The sequence below is a fragment of the Thamnophis sirtalis genome, unplaced genomic scaffold (genome assembly GCF_051295495.1).
Source record: "Thamnophis sirtalis isolate CommonGarterSnake01/CBP01778 unplaced genomic scaffold, rThaSir2_p1.2 scaffold_1, whole genome shotgun sequence".
In the NCBI taxonomy this organism is placed as follows: domain Eukaryota; kingdom Metazoa; phylum Chordata; class Lepidosauria; order Squamata; family Natricidae; genus Thamnophis; species Thamnophis sirtalis.
Window position 1 is genome coordinate 19,866,740 of NW_028261381.1, and position 14,617 is coordinate 19,881,356.

At 37.2% G+C, this 14,617-nt stretch overlaps 1 protein-coding gene across 1 annotated transcript in view; it reads left to right on the forward strand.

Moving 5' to 3' along the window:
* TTN (titin) overlaps positions 1–14,617 on the forward strand; it is a 310,344-nt gene that overhangs the window by 52,411 nt on the left and 243,316 nt on the right. The window contains exons 41-45 of the mRNA XM_087705592.1: positions 1,566–1,797; positions 2,553–2,837; positions 2,950–3,075; positions 4,503–4,691; positions 10,272–10,328. Coding sequence (XP_087561718.1) covers positions 1,566–1,797; positions 2,553–2,837; positions 2,950–3,075; positions 4,503–4,691; positions 10,272–10,328 — 889 coding nt within the window. The remainder of the gene's footprint in view (positions 1–1,565; positions 1,798–2,552; positions 2,838–2,949; positions 3,076–4,502; positions 4,692–10,271; positions 10,329–14,617) is intronic.

Here is a 14,617-nt window from a genome sequence, read left to right on the forward strand (position 1 = left end):
AAGGAGAAGGCACAAACAAGGCTGGAAAATCTTGCATTCAATATGTCAGCTCTAAATCATCTTACAAATATCTTTTTCCAGATTAGTCAGAATCCTGAAAAGGTAGATTGCCACATATTCTCAGGAAGATAGTTCAAACTATGTCAGGATATTAAAACAATGGACATTTTGCTGAACTGAACCTATCAACCCATATGCCACAAGTTCTTCCATTTGAGTCTTTTTGTTGACCCACTAGAAAGTATTGGAGCAAATGATTTTGAAAATAATAAAAATACAATATATTCTAATTGTTTTGGCTGGGAGAAATTATAAATTCAGTTTAAAACACAAAATAAAATTTAAAAATGCAATCCTAAGCTTGATTAATAAATTAATTAGATGCCACACACTTGACTGGATTAGCACATGGCCAGTATAAGGTTCTTTTTTATTTTTAAAAATTGCTGTTAGTTAATAATACAGCGTAAAGAGGAAAATATAGTAAAAGAATAAATAAAGCAATAGAACAGTAAAATGACAGATGTAGGATTCCCATACACATGTATACAATTTTACACAATTGTTTCAATAAAGAATTATCATATTCCATTGTATATCACTTGGGAGAATTGTTAAGACTGATCTGCCTTCTGTCTCTGAATTTTGCTTTCCACGTTTAAGTATAGAGGAACACAGATTTAATTTAGGCTAGTAATATTTTCTTTGTTGGAAAGAACATTTTTACATTTCTTTGGAACTAAAATTGAATAAGATAAGATTCTTCACACAGCACAACTCTGAATTGGTACAACTCAATCAAAGTGACCTTTTCATCTATCAACTGCCTTTTTCCAAGAAATTTATTTTTAGAAATCTAGTTTTGTACTAAAGTTTATCTGTTTTTTTTTAACATGTGCACAACATCATCAGATGAGGATATATTCTGCAGTGCATGAAATATACTGCATAAAATAGCATGATGAAGGCCCCATTTATAAAAAGAATTTGGAAAATGTAAATGAAATATATAATATTGAAATATATACCATATTTTTCAAAGTATAAGATGCGCCTTTTTCTCACCTAAAAGAGCATGGAAATGTTGGTGTGTCTTATACACTGAATGCAGCCATTTTTGGCTTCCCGAAGCCCCGCTCCCGCATCCCATTTTTGTGAAAATGGACTGTTTTGCAAAAACAGAGGGGGGGGGTGTTACCTTCCTTCAGCCTCCAGCAGCCCTCTGCAGGCTTCAGCAGGGCTGGGGCAAGGCAAAAATGCCCTCGTTTTTGCCTTGCCCCAGTCCTGCTGAAGTCTGCACAGTGCTGCTGTGAACTGAGGGAAGGCAAAAACTTCTTTTTTCTTACTTACCTCTTCGAAATCTTGGTGCATCGTATACACGGGTGTGTCTTATAGTCTGAAAAATAAATTCAGTATTTGTTTTGTCAGATTGCATAGCTCCAAAAGTAACACATCTATCTTATGTGATGCCAAGGGCAAATCAGTTTCATTTCCATTTGAGAACTAAAAATACTAGTTATAGGGTTTCTTTTCACAAAACTATTATCTTTCTGTTTAACTAACAGGTTCTTGAGAGGCAGCGAGCTGTAGTCGAGTTTGAAGTCAATGAAGATGACATTGATGCTCACTGGTACAAGGATGGAATTGAGATCAACTTCCAGATTGAGGAAAGATACCATTATGTGGTGGAAAGACGTGTCCATAAGATGGTCATCACAGAAACTAGATATACAGATGCTGGAGAATATACCCTTTTAGCTGGAAAAAATAGGAGTTCCATCACTCTTTATGTAAATGGTAAGATGCCGGTTTATTTGGATATAAATATTTTGTTTTAACCTCTGTACTCCAGGTAAAAATGTTACACACCCTAGCTCTCTTTCTATCCTACTTTTTAAACTTTTATTTCAAATGTACATGAGCAGAAAAAATTCTCATATTATTAGTGTCCATGTCACATTTTAATCCGCCTGCCTGCTGAAAATCTTCATGTCAGTGGAATTGTCTTTTTCCTGATGTACGTAAGAGATTTGTATATTGCCAAGAACAGATAACTCAAGTAATCCGTGGATGTGCAATTCACATGTTTATTATGTTCATATATTACTGAAGATCGCCTTAAAAGCTTTGTGGCTGAACTCAGATGCATTGAGATTCATTCAGATCAGGGGTGGGTTTCAACCAGTTCGCGGCGGTCCCTGCGAACCGGATGGTCGGCGAACCCGGAAGTAAGTAACTTCCGGGAACGGCGAAGGGCGTGCCCGCCCGCCCGCGACCCTCACCTGGTTTTGACAAGTTCTGCGCTTCCACGCATGTGCAGGACGCATACAGCGCCTGCGCAATCCTCCAGGAGCAGCTGGAGCATCGCGCAGATGCTAGTACGCATGCGTGCACCGCGCCCGTGCATGAGGACGCCGCCAGCCCCGTTCCAACCGAACCGGTTGGAACGGGGCGAGAAACCCACTCCTGATTCAGATTAATATCAAAATAGAGTGAACCATGCTAGAAAAAAATCAGCTGATGATGATGATGATTTCTTGTTTGATTTTCAGCCCCTGAGCCACCTAAGATTGTAAAGGAGCTCCAACCAGCCACTGTGGAGTCTGGGAAACCAGCCCGATTCTGTGCTATTGTGTCAGGCAGACCTCAGCCCAAGATCTTCTGGTACAAAGATGAGCAGCCTCTTTCTCCAGGCTTTAAAGTGAAGTTCCTTCACGATGCCCAAGAGTACACCTTGCTGCTGATTGAGACTTTCCCTGAAGATGCTGCCATTTACAAAATTGAAGCAAAGAATGACTATGGCGTTGCCACCTCTTCAGCTTCTCTTTCAGTGGAAGGCAAGTTCTTGAAGTTCTCTGTCTCAAGGCTTCGCTGAAATGCAATGCCCATATTGTATTATGTGTGCTTTTCCATGGAAAGCCAATAATCACTTTTTTTTTTTTTCTTTAGTTCCAGAAGTTGTTTCTCCCGACATAGAAGTACCAATTTACCCACCTACCATTATTACACCGCTCCGTGATGCTATTACATCTGAGGGACAATCCACTTTCTTTCAGTGCAGAGTTACTGGGACAGGTTAGTTGTACTCTTTGATCATTATCATTGTCATTTTAACGATAATCCCTTGCAGTGAATGGAGCTAGCAGAGTGTTTTAATGGCTGGATGCCCCTCCTGTCGCCAACATAGAGTTTTGTTCAGCAGATATATTCCTTTTGATCTGAAGACAAAATACTCAGTTGAATCAACCTTCTCTAAATGATAGAGATATAACTCTCTCTGTCTGTGTGTATTTAATCAGCTAACTGAAACTTTTCTGTAACGTGAAACATTATAAAATCAGTGAAAAATTCAAACATTTTGCCCTTTTAAGTACAATACACAATTTTACCATGTTTTCCTGGCTTCAAACTTCAAAATACTGGTGCATTGACAACTAAGAGTGTTAAGTGGTATTGTGAGCCTGAAGGCTGACTACTGGTAGGATTGTTTTAAAAGATCGCTTTTTTTCATACATTTGGATGCTAATTCTCTCCCTCTCTGCCTCTCTCTCTCTCACACACACACACATTCACTGTGTACTGGTATGTATTTGGGTATATGTCCTCATGTACAAATTGTGTGTGTGTGTGTGTGTGTGTGTGTGTGTGTGTGTGAATGTGGAGAATGATGAAGCCAGCCCGAGTCTCTTCCAAACATTATATTGTCTCCCAGAACATAAGGAATTTTAGCCCTCTTTACTTATATTAATAGGTCTTGACTATTTCCCTCAACCCAATTTCTCTGATTGCTTACAGTGCCTTCCTAGTTACAAAAGTTGGTCACATGTCAGAACAGGAGCAAATCTTTTTATGTTCAAAAGTAATTATCAGGGAAAGAACTAATCCTGCATCCTAAAAATTAACAAATTTTTAAAAGGAGATATTTATGTTGTGTGCCTCTTATCATAAAAGTGAGAGAAGTGAGGAATTACTTTGGGAAGAGGAATAGGGGAATAAATCCTATAGTTGTTCATTTGATCATTTATCCTGCTTACTGAAATGTGAGTTGTAATGGAGAATGAGGATAATTGCATCTTTGATTAATTAGCCTGCACCAGTCTTCCATAAATCCATAAGCTGGCAATTGTGTGAGTTGCTATCCCAGTATATCTGGAGAGTTGTAGAAATGGAATAGCACACAATGCTCTGACTATAGTACTACTAAAATTGCCTTGTGTCTGCTGTAAAATTTTAACAAGATTTGCAAATAATGCTTCCATGAATCTGGGCCCTATAATGGTAGCTACTGACAGGAAAAAGAACATGTAAGAAAACAACGCAAAGGCAATAAGAGAGTGGAGAGATCTCAGTATAGGGTTTTCATATCTAATATCCATTTTAATTCTGACCAGGATAATATAACAAGATCCCAGTGTTTTCATTAGTTTCCTCATTAAGAATGAAAAAAAAAATCCTCAAAACATGTTTTCTTTCACATTTGTTTCACACGTTTCTTTCAACAGACCTCAAAATAGCTTGGTATAGCAAAGACAAAGAAATCAAGCCATCCCGCTTCTTTAGGATGACCCAGTTCGAAGACACTTACCAACTGGAGATTGCAGAAGCTTACCCAGAGGATGAAGGGATTTACACCTTTGTTGCCAGCAATCCTGTTGGCCAGGTGTCAAGCACAGCTACTCTGAGGCTGGAAGGTACAATGCGCTGTCTACAACAGAACCTGCCCTGCATTAATTTGCACGTGTTTAAAGATTAATACCCATTCATAAACCTACATGTAATTGTCTTTCATCTTCACGTCTTCTAACTCAAATAACCATCCCCATCGTCTGATGTCCAGAGTATCCATGTTCTCTCCCAGGGATAAGCTTTGCCCACTTCATATTGTTTCAGTGTTCCATTCATTTCACTCTTCCATCCTGTTTCCAATTAGCATTTAGCCTGGACCAAAAAGAGCATTTAAAAAAATCCTCTTTATTATGAGCAGATTTTTTTCCCATCTCCATAGCTGAAAGCAAGCAAGCAAGCAGAATCCAGAGAAGACTGCTGACTTCCTATTTTCATTTCATTTATTTCATTTTTTATTTCATTTTTCCCCATACCTTACACTAGACCACTTTTAATTATGTGACTTCATTGTGCAAAAGCAACAGCCCAAAGATGTTTTCTCTGGGTACAAAATGATCACACCAAGAATTGTGCACTATTGTAAATGCAAGAAAAGGGAAGAAATAGGATTATTTTCCTTCTTTGCCCTCTCAAGTGTGCAAAAGCTGATCTAAGATGAGTTTTAAAAGGAATTTTTGAGGATGAGGAAATGGTTTCTTTTTGGTCTGCATGTTTACATCTGTAATTTTGTTACATTTCCATATTAATCTGCACTTTTAAAAAATCTGGTCCAAACATAGCACATCATATGTATTTCAATATGTATTTCCTCTCCAAATCGGCATATAAGTAAAAATATGTATTTTGACCCATGTAAACTGACAAGAACTGCAGTGCAGTATATAGAGAAAAATGGAATATAGTGGATAGATTGGATCCTCAATTTATTTCAGGAAATGTGAATGCAATAATATTATATAATCATTCTCAAAATATCATTAGCCAGGCTTCCCAAATAGAGCATGGGAGTATCAGCTGTTCAAAGAATTTGGTTCAGATATCCCACAAAGCATGTCCAAGCCTCTTTGGATATCTTTGGATATATCCTATGATGTAACACACAGACACACACACACACACACACACACACACACACACACACATACACAGTGTGTGTGTGTGTGTGTGTGTGTGTGTGTGTGTGTGTGTGTGTGTGTGTGTGTGTTGATTATATAGACATCTTGGTCAATGTTGACCTGCCATGATGTATGTAGGTATATATAATCAATATGACTATATATACATCATGGTCAATGTTGAACAATGTGATGTGATATGTGTGTGTGTGTGTATGAGATCATTTTTGACTATATACAACATGGACGATGTTGACCTGCCATGATGTTTGTGTGCATATAGACAATGTTGACTATATATACATCATGGTCAATATCGGACTGCTGTGATGTGTGCTTATATATGATCAGTGTTGATTATATATACATCACATGGTCAATGCTGACCTGCTGTCATGTATGTGTCAATGTTGAGTTTGAGTTGATGGCTGCCTTGACTAGTTAGACATTATTAATATAAATGACATTCAATTTATGCAAGACAAATAGGACAAGGAATGCCCACTTGAGCACAAATAGGTACATTAGCATTCCAGTGTGTTTTTAAAAATGAAATAGGAATTCTATGGGTAATGTACCTAAGTTTCTACCACATCTTTAACAGGAATTTAGGGGAAAGAGTCATTCGTAAATCAGATGTGAATGTTTATCAAAAGTAATAATCGGATTGGAAACTGGATCCCATACTGAATCCCAATTTTTGTTTGGAGTTTCAATGATAAATGTTGTTAGCAGGGAAAGGAGGAGTCTAATGGAGAACAAGAGAATGCTGACTAGGTGTAAGCCATTAAAAGATGACATGCTTCTTTTCAGGGTTTAAGGTTGAAGAAGGTACCTCCTATTCCCAAAGGCATGTTTCTTCATCTGTTTCCATTAAGAAGGAATCCATTGGCCAAAGGCCCGCCTTTATCCAGCCCATTTCAAGCTGTAGCGTATACAGCGGGGAAACAGTCAGATTCCAAGCCAGGGTTTCTGCCCGGCCAAGCCCAGAGATCCTCTGGTTTCATAACCAGCAGCTAATGTTGCCATCCAAAGATGTAGTGTTCCATTTTGATGAGTCGACCGGTACAGCCATATTGATAATAGTAGATGCTTTCTCAGAACATGCTGGGCAGTATTCTTGCCAAGCCAGAAATAGTGCTGGAGATGCAACTTGTACAGCTATACTTACAGTGACCACCGAAGGTAAAGCCCCATTTTTCTTCCTAGGGATTCAGTTTGTTGCATAAATCACACATTCCAGATTGTGACTAATGACACCCCCCTCCCCTTTCTTATTTCACACTTCTTTAGATGTACTGTCACTAATGTGGGTAGAATTCTAGCAGTAACCAAATAAAGCACTCTTCTCTCTTCTTCTTTCAAGCGTCCGATTGTTTAGCGTTTGCCTTCCTAGCTCTATATTTCAGAGTCAACTCCTGATTTATAAAACTAAATAGATGCACACTTCAAGATAGGGAGGTGTTGGCAGTTGGTCAAATTCTCTGAGGTTTGCTTTACTCGGTTTTAAAAAGGAAAACCTGGGGACCAAATGAGAGATGACAGTTGTTCTCATGGGGATCGTAACCACCTTCAAATTGCCATGGACAATATTGCAATGAAAAGAAGAAACAAATGCTCAGCCTATCAGCATGAACACCCTTCATTTTTCATTCATCATTCATTTGTGGCTGGAGTTTCATATGTATTATGCTTCCTACCCAAAGTGCCCTAATGAATGCACCTGGCATGCCAGCCGTACCAAAAGAAGATGACATGTTTTGTTCTCATCATCTGTGATATGTCATTTTGTTTTTAAATTGGGCAATTTAAAGGGAATTCAGTATTAATCGTATGTTTTGTTACTTGATTACACAGTGCAAGCCCTAGATAGGCAAAGTTCTGGGAAAGATGTAAGAAAATCTGTCCAGGACAAATCAGAACTTTACATTGCTTTCCCTTTTGCAAAGAAGGAAAGCCAAGTTTATGTAAAGGAAATTCAGTCAATGCAAGAGGCTTCAAAAGAAACACTTGTGCAGGCGTTCAGTGGAAGTTCAACTTTGAAAGTTGCAGCTGGGAAAGAAGCAGGGATGCTCCAGTCTACAATCATAACTCAGAAATCGGAAAGTGCCAAAATAGCTACAACCTCAAGTCAAGTAGAAAGAGAGACTGCTCCGAAGATTCTTCTGAAGCTTCATGATCTCATTGTGAGATGTGGTGACACTGCTCAGTTTATGTGTGCTTTTGAATGTGAGAATTTCAATGTAATTTTATGGACCTGCAATGGAGAAATGCTTCAAGAGTCCAAAAGAATAAGAGTGTCACAAAATGGAACTGTTCTGTTTCTCACCATTCTTAACGTCCAACTTCTAGACCAAGGATTATATAGCTGTACTGTTCGTAACGACTATGGAGAAGTAACGACAACTGCTATACTAACTGTAGAAGGTGGTTATTCTGATTTTTAACCTTGTGTTATTTAACCTCATTACGGCTCATCACCTCAGCACCTATGGCTTCAGCGCTAGCATCTGATTTAGTCTTAATTTTCAGTCCCACTTTCCCCCTAGCCTCTATCTTTAGGCCTTGGTTCCTAAACTATGTGCATGCTTATTTAATCTGCGTAACTTGCTTTCATGCCTCTTTGCAGCAAGTTTCAACACTATTGTATTATTTTCCAAAAAGAAGTTCTAATCTGTTCCAGGAAATTGAAATGTGTTCTGTAGAAAGTAAAGCAAAAGGGTTAGGTTTTTAAAATTAATATTTATCAGAAAATTGACCTTTAATTTAGCTTTTCTCGCTTTGGCAGATACTGTCTTTAAACAGGTGTAATTATACTCTGAAGCATGTTTAATTTATATAACTAGTTTTTATTTTAATGGACACTTTTTCTGTTAATATCTATACAGAATTTCTTTTAAAATCAGAATCCCAGAAACATAATCAAAACAAATGCCAATTACTTTCCTTTCCTTTTCTGTTCCACATTAGATGATTATGCTATTAAGTCTTTTTTTCTGGTTAAATCCCTAATACTTTTTCAATAACGTTAGTATCATAATGCAATCGAAAATTTTCCACTCCTGATAGATTATATCTGAATAATAATAATTTGTATTCTTCTGATGGCTGAGCATTCCTTTTCCCTCTTTTGGTGTCAAATAACCTGGAAGTACATTCAAAAGAACAGGAAACCATCCTGAAAACAAAATAGAAAACTTGTATTTTTAATCCATTCAGTTAGCTCCTTCCAATTGATTTTTTCTGCATTTTGGTAGCTGCATTCTAGGCCCTGAGAAAGAAGCTTTGATAACATTTGTAAATTTAATCTGAATCTATTCCTGGCGTTTCGTATCTATAATAAAAAAAAAATTCCAAAGAATGGCAACAAGGAAATAGACAAAGATATATTTCTGAATATATGGATTTGTTGTAGTTCCTCTAATATCATTGATACTAAATCAAAGGACAATGACATATATTTTTCCTAAAATAAATAGAACCCTTAACTGTGGAACAGAATAGTAAATGGAAAAAGATCTTATTGCTTTGCACTAACATGCTGAACATTTCACACCATAGTAATAACTTTATACATCCGTGTGTATCTTTCTACATTGAGATTTTGAGTGCTACAAAACCTCTAATTTTATCCTAACTTTATTCTTACCTAGCCAAAGAAGCGCAAGCCAGGACAGTAACAAAAATTACCTTTGAATCAGATACTAAAAGTATAAAATCAGTCAAAGAGTCTCAGTTTAAAGCAGCCTATGAATACAAGGAAGAATCCTCCACAGAAACTTCAAGTGTGACATTATCTTCAGCTCAAACAATCAAACAAAGGATCCAAGATTATTATCCTGACATAGTGCCCTGCGAAGAGGACATCGCAGAACCTAACACTACCGTACCAGCCTTCCTTCAATCTCTGCCCCCAGAAACCTTGGTCAAAGAAGGAAATGATGTCTCACTTTTCTGTGTAATCAAAGGTGTTCCCAAGCCTTGTGTCATCTGGCTGTATAATCAGTTGATAGTTGAGGAGTCTGCCTTATGCTCTTTAAGACATGATGGTCCCCTATGCAGTTTAAAATTACTGAAAGTTAATGAGAATCAGAGAGGGATATACAAGTGCAGAATAGTTAATTCTGCAGGACAAGCCGAGTGCAGCACACATCTGAGAGTGACAGGTTGGCAACTGCATGTTCCTTCCATATACAATCTCCTCCTGCACTGAAACTTGCTTGCTTCTCAGTACATGATATATACTGTAAAACAACTACGGATCCATGAATATTTTCCATCACATTATATTAAAGGCATGTTTAAGGCATGTTGAATTACCCCACCTTCCCCCAAAAGAAGAAGAAACCCTTTTATAAGGGTTGTGGATGAATAGAACACTCTTTAGTTTCACTTTTTATAGACTTAACTGGGCATCTCCTGGCATGCACATGTCTGTATGTTTGTGTGATTTCTTTTTTCTTATAGCAATGCATCATGAAGTGTTTTTCCGTCATAGTATCCAAGTATTTCTTTCTTTCCTTATTACAGATCTGGAAAGTGTTATTCAGGAGAAGATAGAGCAGCAGATTGAAATGGAAGTTAAAGGTACAGTTTCAAAAGAATGTGTTATACTACATTTAGCGTAAAGGTTCAGTGACCACTTTAAAAAGCCTATAAGAGCAAAAAAATTATTCTGAGACATTCAAATATGCTGCATGTTTTGGGGTTTTTGTGTCTAAATATGCTCTAGACATTTTGCACTAGGGAGAAGTACGAGTTTTAAAGTAGATTGAAAGCTTTCATTTTATAGACCTGCCATTTTTATTTTCAGTACATGCTGTGCAGCTGGTTGCAAAAGCTTTCCTTTTACATATCTCCTTCTAATGCATGAGGACCCTTACAATTCCACTGAATTTCTAATCATAATTTAAAACATTAAATTAATTTGTCAGTAAAATTGGGGTGGCATTTTGTTTATGAAGTGGTTTTATGCAAGAAAATAAAGTGATCGATTTTCATTGTGCCCTCTTGTCGTATGCATTTAATTCTCCACAGTAGATTTCTTACCTTGGCTTGCAGATAGAATAGTTGGTTATTGTTGCTTGCTCCTTTTTTCTTTCTTTTCTTCTTTTGCATTACATTGTGAGGTTAGCAGCTGTATTAGTTCGAATAAACGCCTTCTCATTTTAGCAAATTACTTATACTTAATTTTGAATAGTTTTGAAAATAATCTTTTTAAGTTGTTTGGCCATCGTAACTCACAAAGAGCTCAGAAAGGGCGTTTATTCTATTGTCTGCAAGTCAGGTAAGAATCTTTTCCCCCCCTTTGAAAACAAAACATATACATTACATAAAAAAGCTTTTGGGGCGGTAAAACATGCACTCACAAGAACATGTCCTTTTGAGATTCATTTTTACTTGTTGCTGAAGAAATTTTCCACAGTTGGAAGAAAGAACCGACCAATGAACGATTTTCGAGTCAGAATCATTAAAACAGAGCAAGTGTTGCGTTTATTCGAACAAATATGGTGAGTGAATTTTTTTATGTATTTGGGATGAATTTGTAGCATGCTCATTATTCATTTTTTTCTCTATCTATTTGATGGAAGAGCAAAGTGTGCTGCAATATAATGTTATTCTCTTGCAGAATTGTTCTTTGGTGAAGAGCCAGAATATACAGCAGAAAAGTCAGTTGATGAAGAAGAAACCTTTGCTGATTCAGAAGATCTTCTGGGATCTTTTTCTGAGCAGAAGTGTGCAAGTAGAATCAAAGCTATGGCCTCTTGTCCTGAGAAACTGAAACCTTCTTTCCTACAAAAGTTAAAATATCAGTCAGTTTTGGTTGGAGAGCCAGTTGTTTTTCAGTGCAGACTAAGTGCTTATCCATCACCCAAAGTTACATGGTTTCATAATAACAAACAAATCCCCCAAAGTCTACGAAAAATAATAAAAAATGAGAACTATATGGATATGCATGATTCCAGTCTAGAGGTTAAGGATGTTTTGGAAGAGGATTCAGGGAGCTACAAGATTTTTGCTATTAATAGTGAGGGTTCTGCTGAGTCCATAGCCTCTTTGTTAGTAATTCAAGGAAATGAACAAAATGCCAAATATGTAGAGTTTCTAAGAAAGTCAAAATGTACCCGTGAACATGTAGAACATATGATGCAGAAAAAGAGAGATGATAGGGTTAAAGTTGACCTGAGATGCATTGGTTCGCCATTTGATAAGAAACAGGAGACCGAGAAAGCTTTAACCAATTTGTCTCCTACCAAAGGAAAGATAAGGACAATTAGTTTTGAAAATACACCGTCTTTAAGACAGGAGCTTACGTATGACAATGATTGGATAGGAAAAAAGCATCTGGATAGGGTAGGAGGTGACAAAGAGGCTTTGCTTGATAATGAGATCAGGCTGAAGCTACAGCGTCTTCGTGAGGCAAAGAAAGTTATGTTAGAAAAGAAAAAGGCATCAATTGAAGCACAACATGTGAACAATACCGGCTTTAGGAATAAGAGAAAGCCATCAAGTCCTCCAGTCGGCCTGGTAGATCAGGTAGGAACAAAGAGGGCTGTCTTTCAGACAATTGAGCAAATCAATGAAAAGAACACGCCATGCCCAGAAGATCTGATCATAAGACATTCCAATAGAAAGCTTGAAGAAACTTCAGAAAAGTTTCATGTTAGAATGGAACAAATTCTTGGCCTTTCTACATCTTTCCAGGCTCCCCCAGAGTCAGACGAAAGAAGCAGTACAGGAAAAATCTTCCAAAAGCAAAAGATCTTTAGTGGAACAATGAAACAAGAAGATCTAAAACCAGTTTCACTGACAGAAACTGGATGGATGGGTTATACTGACATCCAAGAAAAGTCATTAGAAACAAAAATGGATACCCAATTAGAGGAACATGCTAAAAATTTCACACCTGTAACGTCTGCTAAGAAAACCCCCACCCCTCTGGTTTATGTACTAATGACAGATAATGTCAGTGAGACACAAAAACCAGAAGTGGTGATGTCTGATACAATTACATTTAGCATCAATGAACCTACAACACTTTGCAAGAGCAAAAGTGTTGAAGTGGAGAAGTCAGTAAGTGAACGTTCTTTTGAAAGCAAAGAAAATGTATCAGAAGGACTAACTGAAATTAAGGAACGTTATGTCCAAGTAGAGATTCCTCCGGTGCAAAATGTGGAGCCGTGCCCTCCTTTTTTTATCCAGGAAATTAAATCTCAGGAAGTACGTGAAGGAGAGAGTTGTACTTTCAACTGTGCTTACCAAGCCCATCCATACATCACAGTCACTTGGTACAACAATGACAAACCATTATCATTACGCCAAGATTGCAGCATTAGCACCACAAAAAATCATTCTGCATTGACATTCTCAGCTGCTACTCGCAAGCAGGAAGGTTCTATCACTTGTGTGATATTTAACCAATACGGAACTGCAACAACTTCAGGCATGCTAAAAGTGAAAGTAAAAGAGATACCTGAATTGGAACAATTTGGTATATGTAAAGTTAAACTATTGCCAGATTATACAGAAGAGGAAGAAGAACTTAGTTTGGCATTTGACAGTAGGAAAAAATATGAACAAGTTTTAAGTGCTCCTGGTAAAGCCACTCTCTTTCTTCCACAAGTTCATGCCCATCAACCTTGCATTTCCAAAACAGATCAACTTTCTCTTCCATTGGAAATCAAAGTAACTGCCCCAACCCCAACTCCAGAACAAGGAGAATTTAAAGAAATAATTCAGACTGAATTTATCTCAGAAGAACTTCCTGAAGAACAAGTCTCCAAAGCATTAAAGCATAAATTTAAATTTTCATTCGATGGAGTTCATGATCCCCCCAAAATCTTAAAAGAAATTCAACCAAATATTAGATGTAGAGAAGGAGATTCGGTTGTACTTGAATGTCTAATATCCACAGAATCTCAAGTAGTGATAACATGGCTTCAAAATAACCAGGCTTTGGTATCCAATGACAATTTTTGTTTTGAAGAAGGAAATGGCATTTATAGGTTACACATTTGTAAAGTTTCTTTAGCAGATGCTGGCATTTACAAATGCATTGCTGAAAACAGTGCAGGTTTAGTGGAAACTGCTTGCAATCTTTTAGTAGAACCCTCTCAAGAAGTATTTTCCAATATCATAGATCAAACTGACTTTAAAACTTCGCCAAGCCAAGCCAAAGACATCCAAGAACAGATTACAAAAGAACAGGAGTATTATTTTGAGTCCTCAGTGGGACTAATGAAGAGCAATTTTTATAATAAACAACACCGTGTAAGCCAAGAGTTCCAGAATATTAGTAGGGTGGAGAAGATGCAGGCACAGAAGATTTCTACAGATCATCAAGAAATGCTCAAAGTAAGAAAAGGGAGAACATCTAGAAGCCCAATTATTGGCAAAACTGTTTCGCCCCACTTTAGCTCTGGTGAAGCAGCAAGAAAAATAGATCAAAATAAAGAACGAATGGGGAAAATGCCCACACACAAAGTTGTATTTGAATTAAAGGAAATTCTTCCTATTAGAGAAAATATTCAAGAACAAACTGAATCTCGGGAGCCTATCAAACTATGTGTAACTTCTGATAAATTGCCTCTCTCATTTGATGAAATACAGAATGAAGAAAACATGGATAACAAACAAATCAGACTTAAGTCAGAGGATGCACATCCCCTTGATGAATATTTTGTTTCTAAAATAAAAGAAACTGATAGAAACAAACAGAAAATAGCCATACAGGCTATAAAGCAAGATGCATATACTAAGAAAGATATTGCTAATGAGACAGGATCTATAAACAAATTAGAGTCATACCCAGCTTCCTATGATACTGAAGCTGTTCTTTATAAGCAGAAGGAAAATATTGTCAAAGGTATTTCAGA